The 16,902-nt window shown below is 40.3% G+C and overlaps 1 protein-coding gene across 5 annotated transcripts in view; it reads left to right on the plus strand.

Moving 5' to 3' along the window:
- The window catches only part of AGAP1 (ArfGAP with GTPase domain, ankyrin repeat and PH domain 1), a 452,256-nt gene that overhangs the window by 315,798 nt on the left and 119,556 nt on the right, over window positions 1-16,902 (plus strand). For all 5 annotated transcript variants that reach the window (XM_063116055.1, XM_063116056.1, XM_063116057.1 and 2 more), the window contains one exon: window positions 6,182-6,343. In XM_063116055.1, the coding sequence (XP_062972125.1) occupies window positions 6,182-6,343 (162 nt within the window). The remainder of the gene's footprint in view (window positions 1-6,181; window positions 6,344-16,902) is intronic.

The following is a 16,902-nucleotide window of genomic DNA, read 5'->3' on the forward strand; positions in this document are numbered from 1 at the left end:
GAGATGGCTACAGAATCAGACTCAACGAGTACTTATCAGTGGAACCTTCTCAAACTGGGGAGAGGCAACGAGTGGGGTACCGCAGGGCTCAGTCCTGGGCCCGGTGCTCTTCAACACTTTTATTAATGATCTGGACGAGGAGGTGCAGGGAATGCTTATCAGATTTGCAGATGACACCAAATTGGGTGGGAGAGCTAATACTCTGGAAGACAGAAACAAACTTCAAAGTGACCTTGATAGGCTGGAGTGCTGGGCTGAAAACAACGGAATGAAATTTAATAGGGATAAATGCCAAGTTCTACATTTAGGAAATAGAAACCAAATGCACAGTTACAAGATGGGGGATACTTGGCTCAGCAACACTACAAATGAGAAGGATCTTGGAATTGTTGTAGATTGCAAGCTGAATAGTCAAAGTTTATTGAGGCAACCAAAATACGTTTTAGCCGATATTCACAATTACATCTTACAATACAAGCTATAACTAATAGAGCAGAACAGAAGACATATACATAACCAGATGAATTTATGGGGTACCAGTTTATAAACCTCCTTTCACAGGTACCATCCGAACACTCTAGAGTTTCCCTGATTCTTGCTACTTTCTCAGCGAACCTTGCCAGATTTAGCATGATGGACTTGGTTGTATTAGAGAGTAGGTATATTATTTTATCCATATCTGTGAGATTAGTAATCGGGGCCAGGGGGTCTCGTTAGATGTTTATCCCTGGGAACTTTGTAAAGTTTACTATATTGGACATAGTGCATAGCACCCTCTCTTGCCTGGCAGCTGCAGATACAAAGACAGTGTTCCCTGGGGATATTTTTTGTATCTCCCCTCTCTAAATTTGGTTTTCATTGCCTGAAAATGTAGGCTTATAAATGCTTTTCAGAGGGCAGGTGATGTAATTTCTGACAGATATTTCTCTTCCTCGTGGGTTGTTTTTAAGGATGGGAAGGTGGTGGAGAATCTGGAGACTTTCATTGCTTCTAGATCTAAATTAGCAAAATATTGCTGCAGCCGTTCCTTGATAGATTCGCGGTTGTATTGTAAATAGCTTACCAATATCACTTGGGGGTCAAATCCAAAGTTTATTAGGCTTGTTTCACACCAGGATACCCAATTATTTCTAATAGGAGAGTTGTTGATTAAATGGATATTGTTGTTTTATACTGTTGTTTTTATATTTTGGATGGTTTTAAATTTTGTATACTTTTTAATGTTCACTGTTTTTAACTTTTGTAAACCGCCCAGAGAGCTTCGACTATGGGGCGATATAGAAAGTTAATAAATAAATAAATAAATAAATAAATTTCTCTGTTCATTAACTGAGAGAGTTATTATTCTATTTATCGTATGTTCCGTTTTAGCATAATAGAAGAACATAGACCTCCAGATAGCGTAAGTCACTGGCCTTACTTCTAGTTCTGCTCTAATATAGCAGGAAGGAGTTCCCAGTGGAAGGCCTAGCAATAACCTTAAGAACTTATTTTGGACGGTTTCGAGTGAGCGTAGGTTTGCGCTTCCCCATATTTCCACTCCGTACGATAGCTGTGGTATAACCTTTGCCAGAAAAACTCTACTGGCTGGGACGACTGACTGCCCTCCTCTGACCTTGGCAAATCTCAACACGGTTTGCATCGATTTTGGGGCTTTCAATTTCGTAGCTGTTAAGTGGCCAGACCAGGAACCATTTTGCATGAAGCAAATTCCTAGGTAATTAAATTGCTTAGTTTGCTCCAAATAATGGCCGTTCAGTGCCCATTTATGTTTGGGTGGACAGGTCTGGGCTCCACACTTCAAGAAGGACGCAGACAAGCTGGAGCGTGTTCAGAGGAGCGCAACCAGGATGGAAACAAAGCCCTATGAAGAGAGACTGAAAGAACTGGGCATGTTTAGCCTGGAGAAGAGAAGATTGAGGGGAGACATGATAGCACTCTTCAAATACTTGAAAGGTTGTCACACCGAGGAGGGCCTGGATCTCTTCTCGATCATCCCAGAGTGCAGGACACGGAATAATGGGCACAAGTTACTGGAAGCCAGATTCCAGCTAGACATCAGGAAAAAAGTGCTGACTGTTGAAGCAGTATGACAATGGAAGCAAGTACCTAAGGAGGTTATGGGCTCTCCCACACTAGACGCATTCAAGATACAGCTGGACAGCCATCTGTCAGGGATGCTTTAGGGTGGATTCCTGCATTGAGCAGGGGGTTGGACTCGATGGCCCTGTGGGCCCCTTCCAACTCTACTATTCTATGATTCTATGACACACCAGTGTCAGGTTTTTCTCCATGGCTCTTCCCTTCCTTGACTATCCTTGGAAATGTAATGGTATCCATATTTCAGGAAACCTAAGAACATTTTAACCTAATGTTAAACTCAGGTTCCCTTATAAACTCAGTTGATCTCCCAAGCCCTTTACCCTATCAACAGCTGTTTCTTGGATAGGTGAGCATAAAACATAATCTCACACAGCCTTACATATGTAGCCCATTGCTGTGGTTTTAAGGATCTGTGAACAGGGATACTACTCAAAATTAGCATTCGGAGAGGACATCTCATACTTCTTCCTAAACTTAGACAGCCAAAGGAAGAGAGCAGGTAGGGGAAGGAGCAATTGGGACAGGAACTCCGGCATGCTTCTGGTCACTTTGCAGTTCCCTTGTGGCAATTCTAAAGCGCTGCAGTTATGAAGAAATATTCCTGGCTCTGTCTATTGCAGGATCCTACTCAGTACTTGAATTATTTGGGGTAGGAAGTGCGCCCTTAATGAAATCCATAAGCACTACCCCTGATCTCCATAATTATATAGTAATTCATGCTCCCTCCTGACCCGTCTAGAAACAGGCCCTCCTGCAATTCCAGCAATAATAATATTTCATGCAGTCATGACAATATTTCCCTCTGCTTTCAGTAGAGCAGGTAGTTGTCATCTAAAGGATCACTACTCTTCTTATATTCACAAAAGAGACATATGCCAGTATATGTACTCCACTGAAGTGGAGTTTTCAATCCTGGTCCCTCTTAACTTTAATTCTTTTTGTAAGGATGGAACAGCTAAAGTTTGCTAAGGGGGTTACTGCACTTTTCAATGAACATGACCTAAGTACACCTTCCCTAGTGAGAGAATTCTGATGTGTACATTTAGGGATTAGCAGTTAACAGCCTGTTAGTCCAATCCAGCAGCCAGGTTGTTCTGTCTGGCCGATAGAATAGCCTGTGATCTCAGGGACCCCATCTCCCCTCTGTGCTATTTTATGCACGTTCTCCCTAACTGAGATTCAAGCTAATGAATTTTTAACCCCTTTCTCTCCCCAACAAGTTCACCACCTTAGTGAAATTTAGGGTTAAATTAGCCTGATTGGCTAAAAAAATAAAATAGCATCTGAAAAAGCATCAGTAATAGTAACAATGGAAGCATTAATAGTTTAAATCTGAACGGCTTCCCAACTCTTTCCTTTAGCTGTGCTTATTGCAGGACAATCTTTTTCACAAAAGCTTTTTTAGAATAAACTATTGCCCAAAAGGAGAAATTGCAATAAATGCACTGAGCTAGTTTGTTGTTAGTTGTAGTCATGTAGCGTTGTTCCCATGCTAGTCTGTATTTTTGCATAACATGATCCTTTTTTTTTTTTTTTACTTTTCAATGCAGCACTTGCAACGTGTGAAAGTGTTTTTCCATGGTTTTCCCATACAGCCAATGGGCCCTATGGAGGCACAGCGCTGGTGAGATCCATGTGATGGGCACTTGCACATCACCACAAAGTGCCAATGGTACAGAATCAGTTTTAGTGGCAGCCCCATTGAAGAGGTTATGCAATAATCATAACTTTAATAATAATAATAATAATAATAATAATAATAATAATAATAATAATAATTTGTTACCTGCCTCTCCCTCTGGATTGAGGCGGGGTACAACACAAATAAAAACACCATAAAATACATAAAACTAATTCAAATGTTTAAAACCAGTGCATCATTAAAAGCAGCACACCAATAAAAAGGCATCTTAAAATCCAACTGGGTAGGCCTGCCGGAAGAGATCAGTCTTTATGGCTTTCTTAAACTCTGGAAGACTGTTAAGTTGATGAATCTCTCCCAGCAGGCCATTCCACAAACTGGGAGCAGCAGAAGAAAAGGTCCTCTGGGTAATAGTTGTCAGCCTTGTTTTTGTCGGCTGGAGTAAATTCTTCCCAGAGGACCTGAGTGTGTGGGCTGGATTGTATGGGAGAAGTTCTTTACTCAACTACGATGTTGTGTCCCACATGAAACCTGGCAGCTTGTATCGGAATTATTGCCCTGATATAAAGTAAAACCGGCTTTAAAAAAATTGAGGCCAAGTCAACTGATAAGGACAATGACAATATGCTGTATTAGAGGAAGGAACCAGTTGCATCCAGACAGCAGACAACCCTCCTGCTAGAGCACATAGTCTGTGTCCCTTCCTAGCTGGCTTAATTGCTTTAGAATGGGATGAGAGTCACTGGCATCACAGCCTCCTTCTCCATTGCCAGAATGATGTTTAGAGCAGCCAAGCCAACTTAACAGGAGGGGGTGTTCTGCTGCCTTCATACAACATGGTCAATTGATTTAGATGCTCACATCAGTTAGCTGGGAAGGGAGGTGGGATACTGAGGGAGCAATAAAAAGACCCTTGAGAACCTGAGATCTGGAGAGGGGCTGAATGGAGAGTGAGAGGTAAATAGTAAGAGTATTGATCATAGTATGAAGATCAGCAATATGAATATTAATATTGTGCAAATGAATATATAAAATTCAGTCCATTATAAGGCATGTGATTGATTATCTAAATTTTATTTAATTGGTTGGCTGTATATATGGGTTTCTAGATGGTGTATGCGGTGCAAAGTGTCATTTTACTGGGCCATATTATTCTGTTTTGCTTTCTTTCCTACTTTTTATTTCCATACAAAATTGTTATTCCATTTTAGTTGAGTCTAAATGTTAACTGGACGTAGCAATAACGACACTTACAAAGTATTCGGTAGAAGCTGCTTCAACCATTGGCCACAATCCAGTGCAATGTTAAGTGTTCTGAAGTGTTCTGCATTTGAAGGAATTTCTGGACTCCTCTTGAGAGCACTACGGTGTAGTGTTAGAGTGTTGGACTAGAGTTCTAGTTCCCACTCAGCCGTGAAGGCCACTGAGGGACTTTGGGCCATTCACTGACTCTCACAGGGTGGTTGTTGTTGTGAGGATAAAATAGAGAGGAGGAGGAGGATTATGTAAGCCACATTAGGCTCTTTGGAGGAAAGGTGGGATATAAATGTAAATAATAAATAAATCCATAACTTGGATATCGCTAAATTCTGAGCAGGTGAGAGAGTGGTTCACACAACCGCTTCTATGCGTTCAGAAATTATCAGGTGCTCTGTAGCAGTTATTGGTTTTGACAGCTGTTACAGACACCTGTGGGGAACCCCTTTCCAGCCCTGCGCATACTGCCCATTTGACTGACTGACTGATAGCACTTGGGTTTTCTGACAGCAGAGAGGAACAAGGCAGTTGTTGCAAATTACTTTTGGTGTAACTTCCTTATTCCTCTTTACAAGGTGAAGCCAGCATTTGAGTGGGCTAGGGCACGGGAATTCCTATAGCAGCTGTCTGAACCAATGCTTGCGCTGGTAGGGTGACCAGATGGAAAGGAGGACAGGGCTCCTATATCTTTAACAGTTGCCTAGAAAAGGGAATTTCAGCAGGTGTCATTTGTATGCAAGCAGCACCTGGCGAATTTCCCTCTTCATCACAACAGTTAAAGCTGCAGGAGACCTGCCCTCTTTTGTATCTGGTCACTCTAGCTATACTCTATACTCTAGTATAGCTATACTCTAGCTATACTAGAGTGACCAGATACAAAAGAGGGCAGGGAAATTTTACCAGGTGCTGCATGCATACAAAGGACACCTGCTGAAATTCCCTTTTCTATACAGCTGTAAAAAGATATAGGAGCCCCCGGTCCTCCTTTCCATATGGTCACCCTAGCTGTGGACACTTACAGGCTTCTGAACATAGTCATTTAGCGCTTTTGCCTGAAGAATGCGGATACATAACTTGAAACTGAATCCTGCATTAAATAGTGCTCTCTTGTTGCTTTTCATTGGGAGATAAAAATGTACCTTACCTCGTATTTGTCTTGTTTCCTCTCTTAATTTACAGATACTGGCTTGGGAGATTCTGTGTGTTCCAGCCCAAGTATATCTAGTACCACAAGTCCTAAGTTGGACCCTCCTCCTTCCCCTCATGCAAACAGAAAAAAACATCGCAGGAAGAAAAGCACTAGCAATTTTAAAGCTGATGGTATCTCAGGCACTGCTGAAGGTATCTATTTTATATTGTCTTAGTGCAAACTCTTTGAGTTGACATGTTCCAAATGGCTCTCAGTAGTTTTCATGTGGGCTTGTGTTTGGGTTTGAGTTTGAATTTTTGTTGCTATTTTGTTGCTTGCTTGCTATTATGTCCTGGAACAACTTAAAAAAAAAAAAAACCTTATCTACTATTTTTCAAAGACAAACCACCTTCTAAATGGAATTGACAGCATACATAATCCTTCTCCTCTCCATTTTATCCTCCCAACAACCACCCTGTGAGGTAGGTTGGGGCTGAAAGTCTGTGGCCACAGCTAGACCTAAGGTTTATCCTGAGATCATCCAGGGTTCGCCCCTGCCTGAGCACTGGATCCCCTGTGTGTCACCTACATGAACAGGTTTGACCCCTGGATGATCCAGGGATAAACATTAGGTCTAGCTATGGTCTGTGACTGGTTGAAAGTCACCCATGGCTTGTTTTTCCCTCCGTTCCTCCCAGCCCCCCCCCCCCCCAGGCTGCTGCTGACACGTATCCCAGGAGCCTTTGCAGCAGAAATCCTGGTTTCCTTATTCCCTACATCAGTACTCTTTCTGCAATAGGTCTGCTGGGGTTACCAGCTCATGAGGGAAGCTCTCCCCACTCCCCGGTATTAGTTCGCCAAGGTGATTTAAGTTTCTGAGTCCTTATAAATGTAGGAACATGTTTTCAACCTTTTTTAAAAATAATAATAATTGAATTTTACGAGTCTTTCAAAAGTGCACAGGACTGCAAGACCACCTGTCTGCTATTGAGGCCAGCATAGCCATATTCCCATCTTGTCAATGTCCTTATCAATTTCATCCACCACTTCGGTGCCAGCAACCCCCTCCCCCACATTAGATACCAAAGAGTAAATTATTTTACTTTGCGGAGGAGGATCTTGTGCAGGTGTGTAAAACCACCTGGCTGCTCTTTAGCCAAGCATATTGATACCCCTCCTCCCCGGCTTTTCAATGTCCCTGTCAATTGCATTGTCCACATTGGAGTGACTTTTGCTAGCAAACACCTTTTTTAAGCATTCACTTTCTACTGAAGTCATAACACCAGCCCCTAAAGCTCCTTCTCTCCTGTAGCCACCACCCACTTTCATCTCCCCCTCTCCTTCAAGCTTTTCACTTTCCTCCACTGGTCTCTGTTGCTAGCTGCCGGATGTATATGAGGGTTACAGAGCAGTGAGTGAGATTGTTAATGATACCTGCAAACTTCAAAGGAGAACAGAAACTGAGTGGGAAAAGATATGCAAGTTCCAACTCTGAGAAGTGAGGTAGTTTGCTCAAAATATGCAGATTTCATGGCAAAGCAGTAAAACAGAGGGGGAAATTACACAAAATTCCTAGCAACAGACACCTCTGCACACTTGCACAGAACCGGGGGGAGGGAATTAAATAATTGTGAACACATTCAGGACACTCTTTGGTATCCTTTCTTCAAGATTTCTATGAAAAAAATCCATCCTGAGGTGGAAGGTGCTGGGAATGGATGAGGGAGAAGGGTGATGGCACTAGCAAGATTGCAAGGTGTTTCTAGCCATTACCGACAATCCACGATAAAATTGGCCTGCCAGGTTCAGTCATCACAAGAAGCGACTGAAAATCAGACACCCTAAACATCCCCTACTACAAGCTATGGGTTCTCAGGGTGGCTCGTTTGTGAAAAACAACCCACGGTGAAAAAAACGCTCTAGGTTTGGACATCACCCTAAGCCACCCTGCAACGACCCAAATGACAATCCACCATGGCTTAGTGTGATGTGCGAACCAGGTCTCTCTGTGAGTACAAAGTTTGCATCTGGACATGTTGTTTTGTGTGCCTGGTTGCTTTACTCTTCCTGAGCAAAAGTATTGGTTGCAGCAGATGGACTGTTGAATGAGTCAACCAGGTAAAATACTCAATCTAGATTTTGGAAAAAAGTAGCAAAGATTCTACTTAGCCATCTCAACCCCTTATATTTCGTCACAAAGATGTAGTCAATTATACAGTTATAGTTGTGATCTATTAGTGCCCATACTAAGGGAAGTTGAAAGTATACTTTGCCTCTCAGAAAGTTACCACTTATTCAGTGTCAAAACCAGAGAAGTTAAGCTGCAATAATACTGAACATCAGCTACTTGATTCACCGTCTTATAGGAGACATAATAGTGGACTATAGCAGTACATTTCAGAAACAGGAGGGCAGAAATTAATAAAATCTAAACTGAATTCACAGAGATTCACTTTTAAGCAAGGCACAAAGGTCACTGGTTGTGAAACCTACAGCATCAGTAGTCACAGCCTACCTGACATAAAAGGATTGCTGTTGAAAGGCCGTTATGTTGATGCTGAGGAGTGAAAGACAAGGGAGGAGGAACTCATCCATTGTTTTAAGCCACTTCATCGCAGGCTAAACAAGTTGAAAGCTTTCTTCTGCTCTTTCAATACTTGTTAACTTCAGGGTCAGGAGAAGCAGAAAGTTACGCCTTCCCAGTTGGAAGGAAGAGTGTCATGGTAGCCAACAGGAAAATGGATTCTTGAAAGGGCAAGTACTAGGATGAATTGTTTTATATTGTACATACCTGGGCTGGATCTACACTACTGCTTTAAAACAGTTTATAACAGTAGTGACAACTTTTGGGGCCCAGGACACCCTCCATATACAGGTTTCAAACCATTTTCAAAGAGTTATATCCTGCTTGGTGTCGATCTGGCCTTGCGTAACTGGAAATCCTGGAGCAGAAAACTATAGAAAAAAGTTTACATTGCTTGAATCTTGGGAAATTCATAAATATGTTGCACACTGGGAGCTCATTGGTATTTTATTAGGTATGTTTGATTGGCATTGTAAGAAAGCATAACAACATGTTTGCAAATACTGGGGTAAGGACATGACAGCCAAGGATATTGCTAAGGGTTCCTGGGGTTTTTTAGCAGTGGTTGAAGGTATTTTGTCTGCTTGCTTATTGCCTATTGACTGCAGACGTTTTGGAAATGGAGCTGTTTAATATGCCAGCAGAAAGTCTACAAAGGGATATAAAACCTATTTTTAGTGCTGTGCCAAAAATTTATCCTATGAAAAATTTGACCATTCTCATTCAATTTGATAGGGAACAAATTGCTTTCGCAAAGTAATTCAAAGGAGATGAAATTTTGGGGGGAAATCGCATGGGTTTGGTGAAGAGTTCTTCTGCTTACTTTACTTATGAGATGACTGAGGAGTGTGTGTGTGTGTGACCTGTCTTTCATCTCTATGACAGCCTGTAGCCTCCTTGGCTTCCTGCACTTCCCGCCCAGGGAATTTATCATGAATTTATCCCTCATGAATTTATTCCTCTCATAGTGCCTTTTCAGATCAGGAAGTGCAGGCAGCCTGGGAGACTATAGAGCAATGAAGAGATGTGCAATAGAAAGAAAAATACAGACAGTACCCTGAGCCACCCTACAGTGACTAGGTAAATTCATAAAACACCACTAGCACACATTCAAAATAAATTATAAAATGCCCTGAGAATGAGGCAGAAAAATGGAACCCCCTTTCATGGGGAATGAAAACTTTCAGGAATTTCATGAGATTTTTCTTTTCTTACATCTTAGAAATAAAAGGACAGTTTTCAGAATTTTCTCCATATTGTCTTCACCAATTTTTTTGGTGATGGCTGCATTCTCTCCCCTCAGTGCCTTAGAGTGATGCTAGGTATTTTAAAATTTTGTGGAGATGGTACCTAACCCCGATTAGATTGAATAAGATAAATAATCAGCATTCAGCAAATTGTTGGAGAGGTTGTGGGGAAAAAGGAACGTATTTACGTATGTGGTGGGAATGCAAATATGTACAAAGATTATGGAAGATGGTGTTTTTGGAAATTGAAGAAATAGTGGGAATAAAAATAGAACAAACACCAAAAATTGCATTACTGTCACTATTTGAAGATTTAAAATGTGGAAAAGAAATTAAAGAATTGATATCGAGTTTGCTGACTGCAGCACGATTGATGGTAGCTAGGAACTGGAAGATTCAGGGGGAATATTCTATTGAAGAATGGTACAAAGAAGTATGGGATATAGCTATTAATGATAAATTGACTTGTAATATTAAGTGGAGGAAAGGTATAACGAAAATAAATGAGTTTGAAGGAATTTGGAAACAGTTCCTAATATTTGTGTTTTCTAAGGGAAGTGGGAAACCGCCAGCGGAAGAAAGTATGAGATTTTGGAAGCAGGAATAGATCCCGAGGTGGAGGGTGCACTTATATGTTAAGAAAGACTATATTTGTAATGATAGGATAGGTTATAGTTAATATTTACTCAATATATATGTATTCAACATTTATTCAAAATGTATGTAGTATGTTGTGTTGTTGTTTCTTTTTTTTGTAAGATGTTTATTTTGTGTTTTAAAATAAAAAAAATTAAATAATAAAAAAAGAGTGATGCTAGGTATATGGGTCATAGTAAAGGATGCAAAATGAGGGCCAGGCTACGATCACAGTTGGCGCTGTTACCACTTGCAGTAGCAGTGCACAAAACCCAAAAACCCTTCAGAAAAGAAAAGAGAAGGAAGGTCTGTTCTACAACCCTTGTCAATGGTGATCCCTACCTGTGAGAAATTGTTGGAGAATTTCTCCTCCCCCTGGAGACATTTGGTGAAATTGTCCCCCCAATTTCTCTACTCACAAATAGGGTGGAGAATTTTGAGAGGCCCCTTGTGCACAGCTCTACTATTTGAATTCTCATTACCTGAAGTCTAAAACGTAGTTTGAGGATTTGGGGCATAAGCTACTTACTGGAGAAATGCAGAACGGTGGGTAGGGTAAGATGTGGGGAATACAGACAGAGACAGAAGCAGCCATTATACAAAACTGACAGTGGTTTTATCTCAGTCTGAATTCAAGCAACCCATACAGACCACACAGTGTTGGAGGTCAGTTGTATATCACCAGAATTGGTGTATCACACAACACACCAGTCTCATGGTCTCTGGTGCCAATAGTGCCATCAACACCAGGATGTCTTCTTCCAGGTTGTTCCTGATGTTAGAGGCACAATGCCTCCCCTCCCTCCCACTTCTCTAATGTCAGGGCTTCTGCTTCCCACTGTGCACAGACTGTCTTTGTATTCACTTCGTTTGCTATTTTAGGTGTATTTGAGCTTTAATTTGTAGAGATAGAAGGAAAATCATATCAGAATCCTAGTCAGCTGCCCACATTTTTCAGTGATATTGCTTGGAAAGGGAAAAATGAAATGTTTAGCTTAAAGGAAACACTTTTTTTCAGCTCTGCATCAGGTAACAGATCCTGTGCCACACAGTATATGAGTACCCAGTTAGCTGGGGGAAAGGTAATAACGGCCGGGGAAGGCAACGGCAAACCACCCCACTATAAGGCCTGCCAAGAAAACATCAGCGAAAGCTGGCGTCCCTCCAAGAGTCAGTAATGACTCAGTACTTGGCACGAGAGGTTCCTTTCCTTCCTTTTCCTACTACAGCGTGCTGCTGCTACTAATGAAAAGTGGTTTTATTATGCATTGCTTATCCAGTACATAATTAGTTTGCAACTTCCTTAATCAAATATTTTCTATTTAAGCAGTTGAAAAGTTAGATTTGTAGAAAAGTTATGATTTTTTTCAATACGAAAGGAAACTTTATTGTTGAGTATCTGTGATTTTTGGACTTTAATTATAGGATAACTAACAAAGGAGAATAAATGCTTGTTTGTGCTTGTTGCTTCTGCTTGGAACAGTAGGTATCTTTACTTAGAGGACAGTTTGTCAGGTGGAAAAATTAGCACCTCAGCTTTTGATACTATAACGAAGAGTAAGGTTTTGAAAATCCATATTGCTATTTATTTCATGTTCCCATAATTTGGTCTTCTGCAAAATCAGTATATTGTTAGATTATAATCATCATCATCATTTCTTTAAATTGGCTGGTTGTTAGAATCAGTCAACCTTCAGTCAGTAAACCTTCTATATGTTCTACCATTCCTGCCATGTTTTGAGACACTTGGCTAGCTATCTTTTTCATTTGTTGTACTAGAGTATAATTTCCATTCTTCTGCCTTTCCATCACAGGTCTGGCTTTTTTTATAAGATGCAGCATGTATTTAAAATAAATGAAGTACATTAAAAAAATAACAGGCCATTCAGTTTACTAGTCATACTTCCCTTCACAAAATAATGATATATATTTTGTACCTAGAGAATTCAGATTTTGCCTATAAGGTAATAGGTTTTCCTCTTGTAGCAAAGTTTATCAGATTATTAATTTAATGGCAAAGATCAGTTGATAAAATTAATACGATTTAATTCTGTTTAATTTTTTAAGAAATCAAGCAAAATGAAATTGAGTTTCTCTTAAGCTGATTTCTGTTTTTTTCTTAAAAGTGCCTTTCTAGTTGTCACACAGTGATGTGATCATTATCTGTCACCTCATCGCCTTGCTGCCTCAATACGCAGTAAAATATTAAAAAAAAAGGACCAGAGGAGCTTGTGAAGTATGACTTCCTATCCTAAGACTCATTGCCTGTGATTCGTACCGCTTGACAGTAATGATCTTATTACAGTACTCTGGACCTTGAAGAGATTTCATGAGGAGAGTGAAAGGACGTGCCTCCATGTAATCAAGTGGCGCTGAATATTCCACGCGTTTTTGATCACATACTGATTGGGCACAGTTTTAGCCCATCTTCTAGTCAATTATGCATGGCCCCTTGTGCTCTTGTGATAGTCAGAAACATTGATAGCGGTTGTCTGGAGTTTGGCAGCCAGCCAACGGTTTGAAGTGCCTTACGCATAGTCATTCCAGGATAAGTGCTTTTTAGTTGGAATTGATTACCTTTCTTTAGGTTTTGCTTAATAGCAAAACTGCATTGGAGAGGGCTTCAGGTGAAAAATGGACATATTAGCCATTTAGAGTATCTGAACTCCTAGTCAATTTTTTAGCCTTCCCTTGTTTCTATCTAATTTATATTTAATTATGTAATGTTTAATAATATTTAAAATATTTCTTTCAGTTGCCGCCAAACATAAAGAACTTTAGAGTGCCACTTTCTAGATTTAACAAACTAATCTACTATAACTTTTAAGTTACTAGAGAATTCTCTGGTATCTAGTGAGAAGACTTGTTAATTTTCTAATCCTAATTTCTAATAGGATTTGAAATTGTTGCTTACAAGTCCTCCTGATATTTTTGTTGTGGGATTTCTGCCATATAAATACAATGTACTGATAAAAATAAAAATCAAGACAACTTCTTTGTTAAGAACTGAAATGATATAGTAATAAGGGTTACAGAAATATTTTAAATAAAACTACCTTAGAGTGAATTTGTTCCTTAATTAGGCCAATATCAGAATCTGTTGTTTGGGGGACATTCCAGCACTTAGCAACTCTCCCATGGTGTGACCCAGAGCTCTACTTGGTCTCTCATTTTATTTTATAATTAAGATGTGTGTGTGTTTGTGTGTGTGTGTGTGTGTGTGTGTGTGTCACCAGCCCACCTGCTGAAAGAATGTGATGTCCTCAATATTGATGATACCCCCCCCGCCTCGATCCAAACAGAGAGGCGAGTAAGAAATTATTATTATTATTATTATTATTATTATTAATCCAATTTTGCTTTTCCATTTTGCATCTGATCATGGTTGATAGACTGATTGAGGATGAATAACCTGATTCCATATAAGATTGAAGTTGAGATGGTTAGGGACTCTAGGTGAGCCTAAACAGATTGATATATTTCCCTGGACAATCAGATATACTGCTCGAGAGAGGTACCAAATCTAGCACTTGTCCAGGATACCTAAACAATGGTAGTGGCTATGACTTTAAAAAAAAAAACCCAATGACATCTGAAGTTCTTCCATTCTTTGATAGCAGGGAAGTTGCCACTGTCATTTGTGCTTAAGTAACTTTGAAGTATGATGAATATCATGTGGGGCTGCCTTTTGAAGGCTATCTGAAAAAACAAAACAAAAAAATTGCTTCAGAAATCTATGGCAGGGGTGTGGATCTTCAAGAATCTCTCCAATGACCTGCTCCACAGGTAGCCTTGAGAGAGAGAGAGAGAGAAAGAGAGATAATTTCCCCCATAAGGGGAGATTCTCCCCAAGGAGAACCAGCAGAACACTCCATTGCCTATTTTCATGCACATTATTCACCCCCTCCCCCACTGCTCTGTATGTTAATACGATCTCAATATGTAGAACACACAGCAAGGTAGCCTTTTAGTAAATAACTAGTGAACAGATCTGGCTTTGCACAGGTTGGAATTGCCTTTAGGTTGATACTTAGAATCCTTCAAGCAAATTTACACAGCTGCAACAGTTGGACACATTGTGCTTGCCCATCCCCTAGGCATGGCCCCTGCCATGGTCCACCCCTGTAGCTCCCTGAGAGAGGAGTCTGCCCACTCCATCCTCCTTAGATGGAGCTGTCACCCAATAGAGAGGAGGGGGGCAGGCCTATAACTTGGCTTACTAATCTTCCTTGGCTTTAAGAACTCCTGACAATGACACGATAACTCATGATCGATTAAATAACCCATTATTTAACCTATCATGGGTTCTTGTGACATCCGAACCCAGGCTTTCTTACCAAGTCTGCACAGAATTTTGAAGAACATGCCTTTTGACTACATGTCATCTTATCTCTGTTGAAAATTCCTTTTTTGGTGACACGCAACTCTACTACTTTCCACCCAATTCCAAGGAAGCGGTTTCTGTGCTGAACCGGTATCAGTTGGCAATAATACAGGGCACCCACAAAGATGAGAGACTCTCTCTCGACTGGCACCTCACTGTTGGTTGTGAGAGTTTTTCTCTAAGAATGACTCTTCATCGCCTATGATGTGAACTCTGAGAAAAGGGCCTCTGGCCTGTTCTGTTTTGCTCTGTGGGCTGCTTTGACTGACTTCTCCTTTCCCACAGTTTGATCTGTGGATGCCTCGCCTCTGCAGAGCTCCAGGTGCCCGACTGCCCACCAAATCTGCAACAGGAAAGGTGCCCTGCTCGCCGAGCACTTCTTAGCTAAAAACTGGAGATCCCCTTGATGCCAAGGGCTGAAACTGCTCAAGGTGCAAGACCCCAAAGAGAGTATTTGATAACCTGAGTTTGAAGGATATGGCTCCAGCAGTTTTTTAAAACAATAATTTTAAAACCTCAAACTTTTTTTAAAAAATCCTAAAAATCAATGGATGAACAGATCTGATCCAAAGTTGACATGGCTAAAGTCCTCCTTAAGAGCAATCATGGTGCCAAGTTTAATCTCTTTATCTTTAAAAATAAGTTTCTAAACAATAATTTTAAAACCTCAAATTTTAAAAAATTCCTAAAAATCAATGGATGAATGGATCTGATTCAAATTTGGTATGGGTTCCATCTCTATATCTTTAAAAATAACAGTTTTTTATAAAATTGATTTTAAAACATCGAATTTTAAAACATTCCTAAAAATCAATGGATGAATGGATCTGATTCAAATTTGGTATGCATAAGGCCCTACCTAAAATCTACCATGGTGCCAAGTTTAATCTCTTTATCTTTTCAAAATAACAGTTTTTAAAAATAATAATTTTAAAATGTCAAATTTTTAAATAATTCCTAAAAATCAATGGATGAACACATCAGTTTCAAATTTGGCATGACTACTGCCCTACCTAACAGCTATCATCGTGCCTAGTTTCATCTCTTTATCTTTAAAAATGACAGAAACATAAGCACTTTTGTTAATTCCCATTGAAGTAGAGCTGCCATTTGGCTGGGGAGGATGGGAAAAATCCAGATTTTTCTTCAAATTTCATCATTCCCCCCTTCCTGGATTTGTTACCAAAAATCCTGACAAATCTGGGTTTTTCCTGTCCTATGGATTACTGTAGGGCTGCCATTTTCACTGGTTCCCCCTGCAGCTCCCAGTGCTACCCAGCATGCTGTTGCCAACTCCCTGGAGCACCTTTTTAGGGGACTAAAGGAGGCTTGCAGCTGGAAGAAGGAATCCATGAAAATCACCCAAACAAAGAGCCCATCACCTCCCTAGGCAGTTGGTTCCCTTGTCTGACTGCACTGATCATTAGGAAAACTTTTCTGGTGTTCAACTGAAATCTGCCTTCCTGTAACTTGAACCCATTATTTCATGTGCTGCAGTCTTGGATCATAGAGAACAGGCAACAGTCCTCTTCTGTGTGACACCCCTTTAGGTACTTGAAAAGTGCTCTCATATCACCCTTTGGTTTTCTCTTTCTCTAAACATCCCAATGTCCTTCAATCTTTTCCCCTAGGATGTAGTTTCTATTCCCCTGATCATCTTTGTTGCCCTTCTGAATTTGTACCAAATTATCTGGATCCTTCTTAAAGTGTGGTGTCCAGAACTGAATACAGTATTTGAGGTGAGATCTGACCAGCACAGAGTGGAACTATTACTTCCCTTGGTTTTGAAACTATGCTTCTATTGATGCAAACTAAAATTGCATTTCCCATTTTTGCAGCCACATCACAATGCCGATTCTGTTATTTTCTGCCCAATTATCTAACCTATCAAGACAATCTTGAATGTTGTTTCTGTCTTCT

This window comes from Elgaria multicarinata, chromosome 2, assembly GCF_023053635.1.
Source record: "Elgaria multicarinata webbii isolate HBS135686 ecotype San Diego chromosome 2, rElgMul1.1.pri, whole genome shotgun sequence".
In the NCBI taxonomy this organism is placed as follows: domain Eukaryota; kingdom Metazoa; phylum Chordata; class Lepidosauria; order Squamata; family Anguidae; genus Elgaria; species Elgaria multicarinata.